General features: G+C 37.3%; 3 protein-coding genes across 4 annotated transcripts; 2 read left to right on the forward strand and 1 right to left on the reverse strand.

Moving 5' to 3' along the window:
- Positions 1-110: 110 nt before the first annotated feature.
- LOC109111387 (26S proteasome non-ATPase regulatory subunit 4-like) lies at positions 111-6,653 on the forward strand. Its single transcript, XM_042772028.1, has 10 exons — positions 111-192; positions 710-850; positions 956-1,070; positions 3,964-4,050; positions 4,168-4,236; positions 4,352-4,567; positions 4,646-4,754; positions 5,203-5,316; positions 5,415-5,479; positions 6,064-6,653. Exons 1-10 carry the CDS (start codon positions 167-169, stop codon positions 6,235-6,237), a joined length of 1,116 nt encoding a protein of 371 aa, XP_042627962.1. The 5' UTR covers positions 111-166; the 3' UTR covers positions 6,238-6,653.
- A 239-nt stretch (positions 6,654-6,892) lies between these two features.
- LOC109111388 (vesicle-associated membrane protein 2-like) lies at positions 6,893-11,304 on the forward strand. Of its 2 annotated transcripts, XM_019124320.2 has the most exons (6): positions 6,893-7,637; positions 7,766-7,795; positions 8,326-8,443; positions 8,640-8,798; positions 9,907-9,958; positions 10,093-11,304. In XM_019124320.2, coding segments are annotated over exons 2-6 (348 nt in total). In that variant the 5' UTR covers positions 6,893-7,637; positions 7,766-7,793; the 3' UTR covers positions 10,110-11,304. The 2 variants fall into 2 exon arrangements, with proteins under 2 accessions (XP_018979865.1, XP_018979864.1); XM_019124319.2 differs by lacking the exons at positions 6,893-7,637; positions 7,766-7,795 and having other exon boundaries at positions 8,318-8,443.
- LOC109055141 (tapasin-related protein-like) lies at positions 11,302-15,474 on the reverse strand. Its single transcript, XM_042772027.1, has 9 exons — positions 15,260-15,474; positions 14,825-15,037; positions 14,450-14,728; positions 14,103-14,303; positions 13,860-14,027; positions 12,766-12,869; positions 12,450-12,678; positions 12,167-12,247; positions 11,302-11,809 (listed from the first exon to the last, which is right to left on the reverse strand). The coding sequence occupies exons 1-9, from the start codon at positions 15,294-15,296 to the stop codon at positions 11,802-11,804; spliced, it is 1,320 nt and encodes a 439-aa protein (XP_042627961.1). The 5' UTR covers positions 15,297-15,474; the 3' UTR covers positions 11,302-11,801.
- Positions 15,475-17,444: the final 1,970 nt, after the last annotated feature.

The raw sequence follows: 17,444 nt of genomic DNA on the forward strand, positions 1-17,444 counted from the left end.
ATTAATACAGATTTTACAAAAAAAAAAAAAAAAAAAAAAAAAAAAAAAACCTTTTGCAATAGACAATAAACTACGTTTCCCATAATTCCTATCGTTCAGCGCTACATTAACCAATGATAGTTCACTTACGTGCTTACGTCACGAAGAGCGACAGAACGTTTTCAAGATGGTGCTTGAAAGTACTATGGTCTGGTAAGAAAAAATGTACTTTATGTTCTTCAAATATCATATGTAGTTTGCTAAACGTGATGTGTTTTAAATGATTACGCAGTTATTTGGGAAATGCTGTTTCTTGGAGGTGAGAGAAAGGTCGCGTTGAGCAAACAGACCGCTGTGCAGTTTTCCTTAGTCATGATGGAACATTGAGCCTGTTAAACAGCTTCTTTGTGTTGACATGTTATGAGAGAACACGCTAGAAAGCTCATATTTGAGTTGTTATTTTATGAAATCAGTTTCTGTTAAAGTCATAAATGGGTAGGTTGGTTCAATTCCTTTGTAATAACCTAGGTTTTTGTATCAATAACTGTCAAGACAGGATTTAAAATACTTCTTTGTACGTTACTTGCAGTTTGTGTACTAAAACTACGTCTTATATTTAAATATTAAATAGAACACTTGCGTGGAGAATTAGGCTTCGTTCGAACGCTTGCTGGATCATATTTGGCAGGAATGTTGAGAGGACATCACCGTGTATGTTTATAAATTCTAGTGTGGACAACAGTGAGTACATGCGCAATGGAGACTTCTTACCGACCAGACTTCAGGCCCAGCAGGACGCTGTCAACATCATCTGTCACTCAAAGACTCGAAGTAACCCAGAAAACAATGTGGGGCTCATCACTCTGGCCAAGTAGGTTGAAGATTTTCTTTATTTTATTAACAGGTATAATCTGTGATATTTAGTATAGCTAGATCTGTAGAACATGCATAATTGGAGATCTATTGCTCTATTTAGTAACTGTGAGGTCCTGACCACGCTGACCCCTGACACGGGCAGGATCCTGTCCAAGCTTCATGCTGTCCAGCCCATCGGAGTCATCAGCTTCTGTACTGGCATCAGAGTAGCACATGTGAGTGCACTGGATCACCATCTTTTGTTTATTTATTTGATGTATTTACTTAGAATGTATTTATTTATACTAGTCCAAAAATGGCATTTTTTGATATTAAGTTGTCAGAATAACTCCAAATTTATGTAACTTTCTCAGGTTTGACTTTGACTTGATTTAAAAGGCAATGATTTAAACCTTATAGGCTACAATATGATACATGAATGAATGGAATAAGCACAGCGCGATCACTGCGTTGCTGTCTCTGTGCATCTCTCAAAAACCAAACCAGCTCTCTGTCAAGCGTAGGCTAATAATCAGCTTAGATACAGATACATTTTCTACTAGGCCTACAAATTTGCTTCTTTATCTTTTGCTGGTTTGCGTGGCATGCGCACATTTGTTTAGTGAAGTTCAAAAAAGACTGCTTAAAGAGTTATGCGTAATGAAAAAGTGCACCTTGAATTAATTCAGTCGTGTTCAGATGATTACTGAACGTTTGTCATGAAAGCTCTCTACTTGTATGATCAAATTTATTTTTAGAAATTATTTTAACACTTTAGAACACTGAATAGGGCAACAGTCGAAACACACATATTTTTCCATACTCTGTTCTCTTTTTTTCCATACTTTTCCAGACCTGCAAATTACTTAAGGGAAATAGCTACTTTCTTAAACTGTGCAGGAACCAGTGAGCCAAAGGAAATCATGCTGATTTACATAAACCTCTTATATTACAACGCTGTAGCAAGTGTGTGATGTAAATTGAGTGTAAATTCTATAAATGAAATAAGCGCAAATAAAATAGCAGTGTTGCACTTGCCTTTTTCCATGCATTTCCTTGAAATTTCTTAAAAGTCAATTTCCATATTTCTAAACTGCACAAGAACCCTTACAATTATAAATACCAAAACTAAATATAAATATTAACACAAAAAGTCCCCAAAAATTTAATCTAACTCGAAGGGAAGTCGTGGCCTAATGGTTAGAGAGTCGGACTCCCAATCGAAGGGGTTGTGAGTTCGAGTCTCGGGCCGGCAGGAATTGTGGGTGGGGGGAGTGCATGTACAGTTCTCTCTCCACCTTCAATACCTTCAATACCATGACTTAGGTGCCCTTGAGCAAGGCATCGAACCCCCAACTGCTCCCCGGGCGCCGCAGCATAAAATGGCTGCCCACTGCTCCGGGTGTGTGTTCACAGTGTGTGTGTGTGTTTCACTGCTCTGTGTGTGCGCACTTCGGATGGGTTAAATGCAGAGCACTAATTCTGAGTATGGGTCACCATACTTGACTGAATGTCACGTCACTTTCACTTACAATAACACATAACTCGCGTTCCCCCAAGCACAACTGCACTACATCTGGTTTTATCAGAATACAGATTGATTGTTATAGATACAAATACAGATACGAATACTGGCTTCGCTGCACACCCCTAGCCTTTAGTCTGTTGGGATATGTATCTGTCTCTACTAAATATGCACATCTAGACTTTCCATTATTAGCCCACTCTTTTTTTCAGAACTGCTCAAGTTCAGGTAAATTTGATGGTGGACAGCAGACTTCAAGTCATTCCTCAGATTTTCAGTGGGGTTTAGGTTTGGGCTCTGAATAGGTCGTGCAAGGACATTCACCTTTTTCTCCTGCAACCACTGTGTGCACAGTTTTGCTGTGTGCTTTGGGTCATTGTCATGTTGGAAGGTAAACCTTCTTCCCCCTGACATTTTTCTGGCAAAGGGGAGCAGATTTTCCTCAAGAATTTGAGGGCAGTTTGCCCCATCCATTTTTCCTTCTGTCCTGACAAGTGCTCCAGTCGCTGCTGCAGAGAAACACCCTCACAACAGGATATCACCCCTCCTGCTTTACTGTAGGAATGCTGTTATTTGGATGGTGAGCTGTATTGAATGGGCCGTCAGACGTATCGTTTAGTGTTGAGGCAAAATAATTCAATTTTAGTCTCTTCTGTCTCAGAATCTTCAAGGTGTGTTTGGGCAAAGCTCAGTCGTGACTGTGTGTGGCCTTTCTTGAGGAGTGGCTTTTTTCTTGCAACCCTCCCATACAAGCCACATTTGTGAAGAATTTGTGATATTATTGTCACATGGACACAATGACCACTCTTTGTCATAAATTCCTGCAAGTGGTTCAGAGTTGCTGTAGGGCTCTTGATACAGGCCTCTCTGACCAGTTTCCTCCTGGCTATTACATCCAGTTTGGAGCCAGGAAGGGTCTGTGCTGTACTAAATACTATCCACTTCTTAATAATAGACTTCACTGTGCTTCTAGGCATTGCTAAAACCTTTGAAAAAAAAATAAAAAATTGTATCCATCTCCTGACTTCGTCCACAACTTTATCCCAGAGATCTTTTGACAGTGCCTTGCCACCCAGAGTTGAATGTTTGCTTCAGTTGCACTACCAAGGACTGAAATGCTCCAGAAAAGCTCTTTTCATGCTGAGCTCATCAAAATGATCACAGTTGAAAGTCAAATGGGTTTGTGTGCCCTTGAGAAGGTGATTAGCTACACCTGATTGAGTCAGGTTTAGGAGGGGGTGATCCTTTTTCCAACTCAGTGATTCTGTTTTTTTGTTGTTGTTTTTTTTTTTCTGACATGTTGGTATCTTTCACTTGGATGTTATAAGTTACTCTAATAACATTAGTAAATACAGCTGGATAAAACAACAACCGTGTCGGTCTTCATTTCAGGCTGCAAAGCAACAAAATGTGATTATTTTAAAAGGGGGTGATTCTTCTCTATACACATATTTAAACGAAATTTTTCATCTATCACTGTCACTTTTGATTAATTTAATGTTTAAAATAATTTCTTTCTTTATAAAAAAAACAAAAACAAACTTTTGAATGGTAGTATACCACCATTGATCTTTCCGATTCTCTCTGCTCCTTCTGTTTCACAGCTGGCACTGAAACACAGACAGGGAAAGAACCATAAGATGAGGATCATTGCCTTTGTGGGAAGCCCTGTGGAGGACCAGGAGAAAGATGTGAGTTCTTTTTTCTTCATGTATCTTGGTGTAAATGCATCACATGAGTATATTTACAAAGGACAATGCAATGTGTTATTGACCTGCTCATTTGTGTCTCCGACCTGTCTCACTCAGCTGGTGAAGATGGCAAAACGTTTGAAGAAGGAAAAAGTCAGTGTTGACATCATTAACTTTGGAGAAGAGGTAAACACATTATTCTAAGGGAATAGAGTTTATCACACTCCTCCAGAGTGTACTTCTCATCTTCCATGTCATTTTACTATCTGCACCATTTAGTTTTTGCCCTTTTGCATTGCAGGAGGTCAACACGGATAAGCTGACCGTGTTTGTGAACACCCTAAATGGAAAAGAGGGCGTAGGCTCTCACCTGGTAACGGTGCCTCCTGGCCCGAGCCTGGCAGATGCTCTTCTGTCCTCTCCTATCATGGCTGGGGAGGGTGGCACCATTATGGGCCTGGGTGCCAGTGACTTTGAGTTCGGAGTTGATCCCAGCGCAGACCCTGAGCTCGCTCTGGTGAGAAGCACACAGATTTTATGGGACAAACTTCTTGACTAGCGATTTTCTGCATTATAAATTTGTCTGTTTTTCCAGGCTCTGCGTGTGTCGATGGAGGAGCAGCGACAGAGGCAGGAGGAGGAAGCTCGCCGGGCAGCAGTGGTTTCAGCTGCAGAGGCTGGAGTCTCATCACCCACTGTAGATGGTGAGATATTTAGATGATTATTGAAGATTAGATGAGGTTTCTTGGCACCTAATCAAGGGGTTCCTTAAAGGTACAGCTTGGGCGGGGGGGTGTATTGATATACACTAATGTTCAAAGGTTTGGTAAAGTTTGGTAAACCCACCTCTGAAAAGTTGCATCTTTAAATTCACACAATTCAGGCAAACTATGACGATTATAAAAATATGCATGTATGCATATTCCTAATTAGTGGTCAGATGGGTCAGATGTTGTTGTTAATGCCATTGTAATAATTAACTAATTAACGAATATTAATATTTTGTTTTCAAATATAGAATTTGAGTTTGTATAAGGGAAGTTTCTCCATGCCCCAGATGTCAGAGTGAAACCTTATGGATATAAAAATCTAAGTTTGTTTCATGGGAAGTATATGTTTAATATGACCTGATGTCTTCTGTGCTTTTGTTAGAGTCTGAAAACGCCCTGCTGAAGATGTCGACAGCTCCTGCACTGCCTGATTTCACCCGCATGACGGAGGATGAACAGATTGCATACGCCCTACAGATGTCCATGCAAGGAGGAGGTCAGTCTCTGTACTCTTTATACATTCTTATTCTTCATTTTCTTAATAATTTTTGACTTAGTTCTTTTATACAAACAAATGTTTGCCTTTGTGCACAGAGTTTGGTGGTTCAGAGGCCATGGATGTGGACACTGGTGCAGCAGCAGACAGTGAAGCTCCTAAGGTGTGTTTCCCAGCTCTCTTCCTCAAACCATGTCTGCTTTGCCTTTAGAGAGGAGATCAGAAATCTGAACACTGTCATGTTGTGAGAATAATCAAAAGCAACTACATATTCTTCATACCTATTATTCAGAAGCTATTGCGAAACTTGATACAGCCAGCCAAAACCACACAAAACACAAATGCTAGAACATTACATGTAATTAGATTTGCATCTACTGAAGAAAATACCAGTGATTGCAAGGCAGAATACTTCTGGAACCCAAGCCACAGAAGAATTGACAGTCACTGTTGCGCTCTATGGAGGATTTATAGTTTTGTCAGATGTGTTCTTGAAGTTGACTTTGTAGCCAATGAGATATTGATGTTTTTCCAAGAAAACCTGAAGCTAAACTGATTCAATTTGAAACTGGTAATGCATCTGAGGAAGCGGATAATTTATACTGAGCTGCTAAATTTATGCATTTAATTTGTAACATATATGTATTAGGTACTGCCTTCAATTTGTCAAGAGGTACATTTATAATGGACTATGCCCAGGACAAGGGCATGAAACATCCCAGTTTAAACTCTTTGTGTGTTTTGTAGGAGGATGAGGAGGATTATGATGTGATGCAGGATCCAGAGTTTTTGCAGAGTGTGCTGGAGAACCTTCCAGGTGTCGACCCCAACAATGAAGCCATCCGTAATGCCATGGGCTCTCTGGCGTCCCAGAACAGAACAAAACCACCTGAAGGCAAGAAAGACGATGAGAAGAAATAGAGGAATAAGATGTGTCTGGACTCACAGAGGACAAGGGCAAATACAACTGATGAAAGGTTTCCTACTGGATTACGGATAGAAATGAACACAGAATTCATATATGATTTAAAAAAAACCAGCAAGAATAACTGAGTTAATGAGTTTTCTTAACAAATGTTAGAGGGAGGAACAACAGAACAGACTAACAACAAACTCTACTGAAAGAAAAGAATATCCAAAAAAATACTTCTTACATGTAATGGTGAATGAGCATCTTCATTTAATCTTTTTAAGTATCATCTAAGTAACATCTGATCCAACCAACTGTAATATCCCTTGTTGTTTTTGGATAACTTCTTGTAAAGGTTTCTTTGTCGATTTTGTATCACTATTTTCAGTTCCTTTTATAATAAAGGGCTTTGTTATGGTTAAGGGAATCTGAAGAGTGCCATGTTATTGTATGTTTGTACTGCATTTAAAAAAGAGAGAAATTATGAAATTCCTTTGACTTTATAACTCATGATTGCTCAAAAACAGACCAGATTTTTTAAAGCTGATTATTTAATTGTAATCGAAACCACATAAATATTACCATGATTTTTTTTTTTAAATATGGGTAAAATGCTAAACATATTTTACAAAATGTTTTTTTTAAACACTAATTTAACTTGATAGATAATTTTACAAAAAGTATTTTTGACAGCTAATGGTACTCTATACATGCATGGGTCCACAACATTTTTTAAATGGTTATATCTCTTGAAGAAAAAAAAAAAATCTGGGAAAAAATGAATGTTTTGAGCGCCTCAACACACAAAGTTTCAATCCCCTACTAAAACTATGCGGCTGTTAGAAATGTTTATATGTCTCTCCCAGGTCAAAACGAACCGAATGAGTAACGAGGGTTAAACATCACTAAAGCTGTGACAGATCCTCTAAATAAATAATCACTTCCTCTCAGAATACAGGGCAATTCTAAATTGGTCTAAAACATGTTAAAATGGACATTGATTTTGTTTTGGGTTTCTTCACATTTCAAATTTCATGAATTACTGTTGTATAAAAACAAGGTTTGGTGCTGCATTTTGCCGACTCAGCACTCTGAATTCACTGATGTACCGCAGTACAGAGAGAGAGAGAGGATGGTTCTGTGGAAACACGCTGCGCATCCTCCTCATCCTCATGAGTTCAGCTACAGCAGCGGCGCAGTGCAGGAGCACTAACCTACAACACAACACAAGAACAGCGCAGCGACGCGATCCAGCGCTGCTTTTTTGTATGTTTATAATTTCTCTCAATCACGGAATTTTTTTACGTTTTGGAGAGGAAATTGGTCACCCTAAAAATCCGTTCCCGTAGTTCCCTCAAGGCGAAACTGAACATTTCTACGCGAGCGCTCTCACTGTCCAGCGCGTGCTGCGGTAATGCGCCACTCTCTCTGATGACTCGCGCGCGGATCCTGCTTCAGCCTTGCATTATTTGAACGTCTCTACCTCTTCTTCGAAACTGTAATTTTAATTGTATCACCTTTTGCCTTTTCTCCCTTCAGTAAGGCACTGTGAAACAGCTGCACGAGAATGTAAGTATTTGCGCTGACTTTGTATTCTGCTGATTTTGTTTTGTTACAATTAAAGGCCTATAAATGAACTTCTGCTTTTTGAGCCTTACATACAGTAACTTGTTTATAATTTAAAATTTTTGATAGACCAGTATATAAAATAGACCACCTTAGTATTGAGGGTAATAAGGATTTTAAATGTAAAAAAAATATATATATATATATATATATATATATATATATATATATATATATATATATATATATATATATATATATATATATATATAAAAATCTTTTTTTTTTAATGAACCTGTATTATATGCATGTGTACATGATTAGTGTAAGACACTGAAAAACCCATATTGATCGACCACTAACTAAGAACTGAGAATCAATAACAAAGTTAATTATTAATTAATGCAGTAGTCAAACTCTTTTCAGAAACCATACTCTGTTTTGAAATACTCTAACTGGAACATCAGAACATAACTTGAGCACCAGTCAGCAGCTTTTTAATTAATGTGTCATGGTTCTCTTTGAATGTTCAGGTCTGCTGCAGATGATGCCAACCCAGCAGGTGCTCCTGGAGGAGCCGGTCCTCCTGCTCCCCCTCCAAACACCACCAGCAACCGCCGACTGCAGCAGACACAAGCACAAGTGGAGGAGGTGAGTGTGTGTTTGTGTGTAAAGAGTTTATGGACAAAAAATGGAAGTATTATATATGCACAGGACAGCATGAATGGATAGGTTGTGCAGTTTTGCACATACATCATTTCGAATGACCAAAATACAAATCAATGCAACATAAGTATTCAGTGTCGTTCTTTCTTGTCTCATGTCTTTCTGTGGTTGTGGTCGGCAGGTGGTGGATATCATGCGTGTGAATGTGGATAAGGTTCTGGAGAGAGACCAGAAGCTCTCTGAGCTGGACGACAGGGCCGATGCTCTGCAGGCCGGGGCGTCACAGTTCGAAAGCTGTGCCGCCAAACTGAAGAACAAATACTGGTGGAAGAATTGCAAGGTGAGTCATCGTGACTGCATGAAATCAGCTTAGCGCTCTTACAGGATATTACTTAATTAATAATTAAGCAAGGGGATTTACAGCGAAAAAGTGAGATAGGTAGAACACACCAAATTTAGCAGGAATTTATATGGTGTACTCCAGTGTTTTCATTGCTAGAGCTAAAACTAAAATAAAATACAATTATTAGATGAAAAACATACAGTTAAAAATATCTGTAATATTTAAGCTTAAAGGGATCCTCCACCCCAAAATGAATATTTAGTCATTAATCACTTACCCCCATGTCGTTCCAAACCCGTAAAAGCTTCGTTCGTCTTCGGAACACAGTTTAAGATATTTTGGATGAAAACAGGGAGGCTTGAGACTGTCCCATAGACTGCCAAATAAATAACAGTGTCAAGGTCCAGGAAAGTATTCATCATCAGAATAGTCCATCTGCCATCAGTGATTCAACCGTAACGTTATGAAGCGACCAGAATACTTTTTGTACACGAAGAAAACAAAAATAACAACTTTATTGAACAATTCCTCTCCTCTGTGTCTCTCCAAATCAGCTTAGCACCATTTTGGCAAATCTGAGCAGTACGCAAAGGGTGTATGCTCTTCTGTATCAGCCGCGCCACAAGGATATGTTTTTTACGTGTATTTACGCTTTGGTTTGAAAGGAAAGCAAGCATCCGCCTCATATGACCAAATCCATTTTTGAGACTTTGTTCATGTTTAGCATGAGAATCCCACTTTGTACAAACCCCAAAGGAGTGTATTTGGCACAGAAATACTCCAAGGTCATACGTCCAATGCATTTTTTGAAACTTAAGCCATGTTTAGCATGAGAATCCAACTCTTTAACAGTGTAAATAACTCCCATTTAAATCCATTCTCCAGATTTTCACCTAAACATTTAAAAACAATCAGACTTACGGTTTTTGCCAGGCAGCTGATAAAATGAGCTAATCCCATTTGTAAACGTTTGTTTGTTGTTTGTTTATTATATTCATGAATAATCCGATAAACAGGATGTTTGTGTTGCTGTCTTCTTGTAATGTAGAGTGAGTGATAAATTGTGTGATTGTAACCATTTCTGTCCTTTCCTTTCGTCCCTCAGATGATGATTATTATGGGTGTCATTGGAGTCATCTTCATTGGCATCATTTTCTGTGAGTTTTGAATGGCTATAAAGTTAGAATTGTTACAAAGGCATTAACTCCCTTTTAAATGAAACCATTTGTAATTCTTTTGTATATCGACCTCTTTTTTCACTTTCTCTTCCTTCTTATCTTTCCTTATCTAGTGTATTTCTTCTCTTGAGCCGATCCACCTGCAGCGAATGAGAAAACGAATGAGTAAATGAAGAAAACACAACCGTTAGCTCCGCCCCTTTTTCCACATCCTTCTCGCGTCAATCTCGACGTCTCTCCGTTTAGTCAATTTCCACTTTTGTGTGACAGTAGTACATGATATCTGCTCTGCATTCCCCTTTACCAGGATGAGCATGATTCAATTTCTCTCTCTCTTTCCCTTCCTCTCAGGATCTCCTGCATTATTTAAACTTTCTGCAGACACGCAGACATTCATACAAGAATGCCAGAGAGAGCAGAAGAAAAAAAGACTAATAAGAATAAGTAGGAGAGGCCTGGAAGTGCAATACTGTTTATAAGTTTGTGGTCAGAATTAAAAAAAAAAAAAAAGAAAGAAAGAAATTAATACTTTTATTCAGCAAATGTGCATTAATTTGATAAATAGTGACAGTGTCAGACAAGATTTCTAATTTTCTATTTATCAAAGAATCCTGAAGAAAAAGTATCATGGTTTCCACAAAAATATTAAGAAAAACTGTTTTGTACTTAAGAGATACAGACATTTCCAGAAAAGCTGAACCAATAGACAGATCATTTATGAAAATAGCTGATTTTTCTTACCTAGATGTGCACAAGTAGTGAAAATAAACAGTAAAAATGCAATGCCAGGTATGTAATAAAAGAGAAAAGTGGGAATTCTTTGCACACAGAGAAAGAATAAGGTTCATTTGTTTCTTTTGACTTGCATGGCAGAATAATCCCACTGTTTTATGTGTGATATGTTAACTTATCACTATCAACTGCCTGTTATGTGCAAAAAAAAAAAAAATCTTGTTCTGTGGAAGGGAACAAGATGTGAATGCTACGAGGCTGCCAAAATGTACTGAAACGTACAGAAATTCACAGATAATCAGTGCAAACAGAGCATAAACAATAATCTATACTGCCATTCAACATACACATTCCTTCATCAGCACAGACTTTTATATTTTGTTCTGTTGTTCGAGAATGTAGACATTTCTATTTTTCTCTTTAGTTATGACCAACTAATATACTATATGTATAAATATGAATGAATGAAAGCATATACCATAACAGAGGGGTAATAACATCAGCTCTGATGCCAGTATTAGATTTTAATAGCATAAAAAGCATGCTTGTATGCCCCTGATTCTTTAATGATGCCAATAAAACCATCGACAAAACCGTTTCTGTTTTTTATTTCACAAAAGGAAGGAAAATGTACAACAAATAAACAACATCAATAGATTAAAACAACAGAATTGTTTTTAAATTAATTTTACATTTATAATATAACTTATGCAGGAAATTGATTTTGAAATTTAACTTCTTTTAAGTGCCACGGGCTCACCGGTGGGCCTACTGGCACTCTTTTTTTTCGTTGTCTTTTTTCTCTGTCACATATTTTAATAATACTCATAACTTAGATATCATTTGAAAACTTAAAACCTCAAAATTCATCCATGCGTCCATGAATTATAACAATTTAAATATAAATATAGTGCACTTTCACATCTATATTCAAAAATGGAGGTGGCACGTAAAGGGTTAAACAGATGTAGCGTGACTGAATGAAAATAAACCCATTTAAAGACAGTTGCAGGCAGATGAAGTAAAAAAAAAAAAAAAAAAAAAAAACATAAGATGGCTCGTTCCAAGAGATCACACAGAAGACTGGTCCTCAGTTCTCTTAAAAGACAAATAATGATGATTCAGTAATACATTTAACATAGTCTTCTCACCATTGTGTGGTCTTATACAGTATACACTACCTTTTTTGGTGCTAATGTTAAAAAACATTATGCTTAATATTTTTGTGAAAACTGACTTTTTCCCCTGGATTATTTGATTAATATAAAGTTCAAAAAGAACATTAAGTATATTGTATCAATTTCAAAATACTGTCATACTTTACTGTCACAATTTAAAGCATTCTTTTCTGCATAAAACTTAATTTCTGTATACAAAAAAATAGTTTTGAATGGTAGCATATATAGTTAATATTATATATAGTTGCATGTGAATGTTTTTAAAACGTAAACTCACCTGCACCTGCACCACTGAATGCTTTATACAAAAACACCACTGATATCGCCAACATTAAGATTACTGTCCAGAAGACTGTGTCTGTTAAATGAAAAAAGTTCAACAGCTTCTTTTGCAACAGACTTAATGAATATTTAAATTAAGAAATTTAACAGATTTACAGATACTATATTCAGTTACTTTGCATATGAAATGTACTTTTTTTTCATTGACTAGTTTCATTGACAACAGTGAATTTACATAAATCATATTTGTAAAAAAAAAATATATATATATATCTTACTTGGGTCAGGTTTGCCCACAGTCAGAGTGGCATCACTCAGAGTTTCTAGTGCTGGATGAGAGACCCTACAGGTGATAACCGTCCCGGGTGGGTTTTTGTCGGGCCGTAGGTGGAGGTGAGAGGAGAGGGAATACGTTCCATCACTGTGCTGCCGATGACTGGAGAGGGAGGATTCTTTTGACAAAGAGACAGGCTCTTCTTCAGAGGGCGCCTGGGAAAACCACTCCACCTACAGGAGCACAGGGCTGTCAGGACGCAGGGCAAAAACCCAACTCCAAAACAAGATCAAAATATGATCATCTGATTGTGAGCTGACCTGCACATCCAGAGGATAGTAGCGATGACAATGGCAGCTCAGTTTCTGAGGTGTTGAATCCTGAAATACCAGTTTCTCCTCAGATAGTGTGATATGAGGAGGTTCTGGGTGAAAGATATAGAATGGAATATTTGACTAATTTCCTTCAAAAATATTGGAAGGATTTATGGATGTGAACAATTTATGGGTTTCTTCAACTTTGAGCAAGCTGTATGTCCCATGTGTGGATTTTTATTAAAACGAACAGATTTCAATTGATATGAAGTTATTTGAAGCTCAAGGTCTTAGAAACTTTTTATGCTACTTTTCATATTACTTTTATGTATAGAGGTTGATTTTTACCATTGTACCAGCTCCATACCTTTCAATATTAAACTATGAAAATCCATCATAAAATAGGAACGGGAAACTGTGTTTAAAACTATGATCATCTAAACAAAGAATGAAGTATTTTCATGTTTGAAAGATTTAAATATTTATAAAAATTTTTACTACTGTAATATTTTTCTAAAGTTAGTGTATTTGTTTACCAAGGCATGGTACCCCTAAGGAGAAAAACTGTTTCAATTTCATGTACTCTCGCAAAAGTATTGAGTAACTCAGAGAAAATATAGTTTATGAAATATAGTTTTTCCTCCCACCTGATTTTATTTTCAGACCAAAACACTTCTGAGTGAATTAAAAAGTTTTGCAAGCAATAGAAAAGTTTCTCTGGGGAACGTAATACTTTTGTGAAAAAACTCAAAAGCATTCAAATATTTTTTTCTCCTCTCTCTCTCTTTTTACCTTCTTACCTTAAAATGACCTCTTTTTTTACCTTAAAATTAAGCAAAATATATAAATATTAATGTATAAAAATATTTAGTGAAATATGTATTTTCCTAAAAAAAATAAAATAATAAAAAAAATACAAAAATGTCAGAATTCTCCTGTGATATCACTGTTGTTAGCTGAAGATTAAATAAACTAAAGAAAGTGTGAAAGTATTTTAAGAGTCTATTTACTAAAAAGATTTCATAGCTGAAGAAACAGATTTTTATAGAATATTAATAGACATTTTGACCCCTCTCAGTATATGCCAATGAAAGACTCACGTGTGATGTGCAGCTGCACGATCTGTTGAGTCTGAAACTCCCCAGAGCCGACCGTACAGATGTATGTGCCCTCATCTGTGACCTTTAACCTCCTCAGAGTCAGAGACGCATTACCGTCCCTCACCAGAAGATCTGCCTCAGCGCTTGTGCCTTCCCGGTCCACAAACACTGCAGTGCACAAAAGTGTGATATTTACCATCCAAATATTTTTCACCTTTAAATATATGAACATTTCTCACTTACAATCTTGTCCCACGTCTGTCTCTGTTTCCCTCGCTTTAATATCAAGAATTTTACGTCCATTTCCCCTGTGTTGTATGCGCCACTCAAGTGCCACGTCCTGCCCGGGGATGGAGTTCTTTTGTCTGAAGCCACAGTCTAACAGCACATCACTCCCTATTGGAGCCACGATGGATGGAACACGCGAAAACACCACAAACACAACTGAGTAGAGCAGTGAAGAAGAGAGTGAGGGGGGTAAAAATGTCAATACTTACACAAACAATGCAATAGTTTTTCGAGAGCATGCAAATGTTTTGTGGGAGCATAGATAGATAGATCAGACCAATATTATTAACATATTACGTTACCCTCTGTCAGCAGTGTTCCTGATTGGCTGAGAGGCAGGTTCAGTTTGCTCTGCATTAGCGGTTGCGTGTCAGATTGTGTCGTCTCATTGTGAAGGGTCTGTAGCACCAGAGTGAGGCTGATGCCACCTCCTTCCAGCTGAACTGAGCCGATGAAATGAGCGGGTAACGAATCCACCTCAGCACCGCGAGGAACATAACGGCTGATCTCACAAACCACCTCCTGTTCATTGCAATCAGCGTGAAGAAGCAAGTCTGCATTAGGAATCTGAATGGATGGTACTGTGGGGTGAGAAACATCGGAGAAAGAGAGATATTCTAATATTTATGTTTTTATTTTAGGCATTCAGTTGTTGACTTCAGGTTCAGTGCACTTACATGTTAACTCAAAGATCAGATCGTCAGCGTTAGGGGTCTCAGGGGGGTTATATGGGGTCACGAGCTCTGGTGACAGATCGTCATTCCCAACAAGATCCTTGAAGACCAGAGTGGAGGCGGTGCGCTTGAACATCGCCCCGCCCATCATTCCTCCCATCCCGCCCCCTTCCTCGATCAGAGAGCAGGACAGGACCACATCTGCTCCCTCCAGCCCTGTGACGAGAGAACATTCACTGAAACGTAAAGGGGCGTCAAATCTACCAAAACCAGACTATTGAAAATAAAACCGAAAGCAAAAAGACCATTCTGACCAATCGATTTTAACGTCGTGAAACATTACACTTTTATTACATATATTAATATAAAATATGTCTATATATGCAAGCAACTCGGATGAAAACAATATAGGAACACGAATGAATATCGAAAACTCACCATAAACCATCCAAAGGAAGACGAGGATTTTAAACATCACCGAAGAGCTCCTGACAAGATAACTATTAATTTTGCTAGACGCCGCTTATTATATATATATGCTTACATAAAATGAGGAAAAACGCATTTTAAGACAAGAGGCAGCTCTCTTAACATCAAAACTCGATCGTGATGCATTCAGTGCGTGGTATCTACTTTCACTTTTGTTCAGAGTAGAGTTCTTCCTCATTGGCAGATTCAAAATAAGAGTGTAGAATAAAAAAAGAAATAAGAGCGCGATAGAAAACGTGGTGCTTTTGTTAAATATTATTATTTATTTATTTTTATGTGAGATATTTTGTCCACATCCATATTAAAATGAGGCAGATAATTTGTGTGAAGGAGACAACCCAACAATCCTGCTCTTCAGTAAAACTTACATTCTAGTATCATTTTTTTCCGCTGTATCATTGCAGGAAGATACTTTGTACAAAGGTACGAAGTGTAATGTGGTATATATTAAAACAAAACTATTTTTGTGCAGGTCTAGTTGCCTATTATTTACTCCAGTGACAATTTTCAGGGTGGGTGTATGAAAGTCATATTCTGTATACAGAGCTGGGTAGATTACTTATGAATTGTAATCAGTTACTGATTACAGATTACATGACAAAATTTGTAGTCAGTAATATAATCTCTTAGATTACACATTTTTGGTAACGTAATCTGATTACTTTTGGATTACATTTAGATTACATTTGTGCTAACCCTTATTTGATATCACATATATTGAATTAGTCTAATCTTGTACTATTTTGACATATACAAAGAAAAAATATATTCCACAAAATATATTTAATTCACCAACAAGAGCCACAATAGCTTCTTTTTCAAGTGCAATGTATGGACAGTTAATACTTACAAAATACTAACACTAATGTACCTTGCTGTTAGTGTTTGCTAGTAACACTAAATAAAACAAAATCACACCTAATGATTTTAAAGGATATTTACTCATAATTAAGTAAATTTAAAATTTAAGTTTGTTTAACTGAAGAAAGTTCTGGCACATCCAACTGTTAATTTCATCAATACATTGGCAGAGGGAGTCAGTGGGGCTGTAGTCATTTGGCTATAAGGCTAGGTAAATCTGGGTATCATCAGCATAACTGTGATAGGCAATTTGGTTCTTTCTCATTATTTGACTTAGTGGGAGCATATACAGGCTAAACAAGAGCGGTGCAAGAATGGAGCCCTGTGGGACTCCGCATGTCATGGACGTCCACTTTGATTTATGCTCTCCTAGACTCACATAATAGCCTCTCCCTTCTAAGTATGACCTGAACCGTTTGAGTACCATCCCAGAAAGCCCAATCCAGTTTTCCAGTCTCTCTGTGTAATTAGTATTTTATTGAGTTTTAGAACATCACTGATACATTGTAATCAACATTGTATTCAACTTACAATTGACATCTGAACATGTATCCCATAGTGATGATACATTTTGAATGAACATAATTAAATAATTTAAATAAGCAGAAAGGAGCTATGAAAAAAAAAAGTTTTCCAGTCTCTCTAGTAGTATGTTATGATTGACCATGTCAAACACAGCACTGAGATCTAGCAATACCAGCATTTTGCCAGAGTCAGAATTTAAGCGAATATCATTTATTATCTTAATGAGCGCTGTCTCTGTGCTGTGGTGCAATCAGAAACCAGATTGAAAATTGTCCAGGTATCCATTTGAGTTTAAGTATTTGTTCAGCTGATTAAAAACTACCTTTTCTATAATTTTTCCTATAAAAGGAAGATTAGATATTGGTCTATAATTGCTCAAAATGGTGTTATCAAGATTGCTCTTTTTCAGGAGGGGCTTAACAACTGCAGTTTTCAGGGAGTTTGGAAATGTCCCAGAAAGAAGTGAGGCGTTCACCACTTCTAAGAGATCTGCTTCTAAACAGTTTAAAACACTTTTGAAAAAAGATGTGGGAAGTGTGTCAAGATAGCATGTTGACGATTTTAGGTGCTGCACTATTTCTTCCAAAATTTTGCTATCTATTGCTTCAAAAATAGACATAGTATCTTTTTGATATTGTGGCCAAATCTGACCTCTGCATTGCTTGAGGATGTGCTTATCGCCTTCCTGATATTGATGATCTTCTCAGAAAAGAAGGAAGCAAACTCATTGCATTTGCTGTCTGAGAGC

This window comes from Cyprinus carpio, chromosome A16 (assembly GCF_018340385.1).
Source record: "Cyprinus carpio isolate SPL01 chromosome A16, ASM1834038v1, whole genome shotgun sequence".
Lineage (NCBI taxonomy): Eukaryota > Metazoa > Chordata > Actinopteri > Cypriniformes > Cyprinidae > Cyprinus > Cyprinus carpio.